Source organism: Aplysia californica, unplaced genomic scaffold (assembly GCF_000002075.1).
Source record: "Aplysia californica isolate F4 #8 unplaced genomic scaffold, AplCal3.0 scaffold00185, whole genome shotgun sequence".
Classification (NCBI taxonomy): Eukaryota; Metazoa; Mollusca; class Gastropoda; order Aplysiida; family Aplysiidae; genus Aplysia; species Aplysia californica.
The window spans coordinates 536586-539121 of NW_004797455.1; the positions used below are offsets into that span (position 1 = coordinate 536586).

Sequence of the window (2536 nt, forward strand, 5' to 3'; positions counted from 1 at the left end):
GATAGATAGACAGACAGACAGGCAGACAGATAGATAGATAGATATAGATAGATAGATAGATAGATAGATAGATAGATAGATAGATAGATAGATAGATAGATAGATAGATAGATAGATAGATAGATAGTTTATGCGTGGACCAGAGAAAACGTGTAATGATAAGGAATATTTTAAGGCTATACCATCCTTGCTTCTGAAATAAACATTGATGTGAATGATGAATGAGTCAAGTTTTTATAATAGAAAAACTTTTGCGAGGTTAGATGCATCAGCTACGTACTTTTCCGCCCCATGTCAATACTTTAATCTTATCTCATCTCTTCTCATCCTGTTTTACCTTATCTCACATTTCCTTATCTATCTTATCTTATGTTGTAATATCTTATCTTATCTTATCTTATCTTATCTTATCCTTATTGACTATAACCGCTTATTACTATATCATCTACTTTCTGGAAGGGATGAACAGACAGACAAAAAGGAATGACGGGTGGAAAGATGGAGGGGAGTTTCGATGAATGTGATATATAATGGAATGGATGGATGGATGGATAGATAGATAAATGGATGGATGGATGGATTGATGGATGGATGGGTAAATGTGTTCTTGATATATTGTACATGAGATGCTTTTGGGTACCAAAATGTGACTATTTTATTGGTGTTAAAAGAGTTCGTGGAGGGGGGGGGGGGTGCGTGCTTGCGCGCAATGAGTCGCTGTATGTATGTTTGTGTATGTGTATATCTTTGTGTACATGTGTACTAGTAAAATGCGCGTGTTTATTTCTTCGACTACATCTTTTTAAGAAAACTGTACACATGTAAGCCATTTCATCTTCCTTTTGAACAGTTCTCTCCGTCTTAACCACAAAAACTTAAACTAATTTGACCTGATTATGAATCACAGCCTTGTCATTGTGCTGGATCTGTAATATTTCGAGAAAACGATTCCGTGAACAAGAAAAAAAAACCTTTTTTGGGGACGGACTGGACACTCTTGCATAAGCCTAAGACAAAAGAAATGTGGCAAAAGTAATTTATGACTAACAAGACCTGAAAGTGTAAGGAGCAGTACCAAGAAAATTTACTAGCTTCATACAACAATTCACGTTCCTTGTTCAACGATGAGTGAGAACTGATTGCTAATGGGAGGCCACGACAACAGCCATGGGGCAGATCTACGAAAAGGTTCACATTGGAGGTAAGACACTCCCATCTCGCTCTCTGTGATCATGTTGTATTGTGATATAACACACAATAAGAAATCAGAATCATAGGGTTTCCTGGGAGGGAAGGTGATGCGCTAGAATGTACTACAAAAGCTAGAAAAACAAATTACTAAATTGAATAATCAATATACTAATCAATAGATCTGATCATTATTATCTATATTCTCGTATTGTTCCATCGTCGCATTGAAGTATCATTTTACTAACTTACTCACACTCTTGTTGAGTCAATGACTGGCTGATACGAATTAGATCATGGCACCCAAAAAGGACACAGGACAACAAAATTAAAAAAGAATTAATATCCAGAGGGGTGGTAAATATGAATGCGTCGCTGTCCTATCATGTTTACGTGGTGCTGCTTGTAAGTTCTAACCTTCCTCGTGGATGTGTGGTGCCTTTTCTCCATGTTCTACTTACCATATTTATTTCTATCCAGCTCTTTTTTCATGCAGACCTGAGCCTCGAAATCCTCACAACGTAAGGCCGGCCATAGAAATACATAATGAAGTATTATTTGGGCCGAGTTAGGTGTTAAAAGAAACTATGATAAGATTCATCAGAACCTTTGCTCCTTATTTTTAAGAACAGTTTTAGTAGTCTTTATTTTTTTTTAAATATGCTTCCAATGTGCATGTGGGTGCCTTTTCATATAGAGGATGAGAAAGTACTTTGTTTATATTTGTGTAGGTTACTGTTGTTGCTGCTGCTGCCTTCGTCATCGTCGTCCGCTTCGTACTCGTCGTTTTTGTAGACGTTGTTGTTGTTGCTGTTGTTGTTGTTGTTGTTGTTGTTGTTGTTGTTGTTGTTGTTGTTGTTCCTGCTGTTGTTGTTGTTCTGCTATTATTTTTGTTGTTATCGTCAGCGTCATTGTTGTTGTGGTGGTGATTTTTCTTTTGCTGCTGCTGCTGTTGTTGTTGTTGTTGTTGTTGTAGCTGCTGTTGTTGTTGCTATTGCCACTACTACTGTTATCTTGAGATTGTTTGTTCAGTGCCTTACTCTACTATTACTCTATCTAGATTTTTTAAACGACAGGAAAATGTAAACGTAATGGACGTTTTGGCCAGAGTATGTACGTGAGCATGATGCTGTAAACCATAGAGTGTTTACATACATGTATAGTTTTTTCACGCAAATGTATAGAGTGTGTTTGCATGTGTGTATGTATACGTGTTTGTTAGTATTTGTGTGTGTATATGTGTGTGGGTGTGTCGGTGTGCGTGTGTGTGTGAGAGAGTGAGAGAGACAGGAGAGACAGACAGACAGACAGACAGACAGACAGACAGACAGACAGACAGACAGACAGA

General features: G+C 37.5%; 1 protein-coding gene across 1 annotated transcript in view; it reads left to right on the top strand.

Moving 5' to 3' along the window:
- The window catches only part of LOC101863512 (Kv channel-interacting protein 4), a gene marked incomplete in the record, with an annotated part of 53163 nt that overhangs the window by 8704 nt on the left and 41923 nt on the right, over positions 1–2536 (top strand). The window contains 1 exon segment of the mRNA XM_035969806.1: positions 851–1201. Coding sequence (XP_035825699.1) covers positions 1168–1201 — 34 coding nt within the window.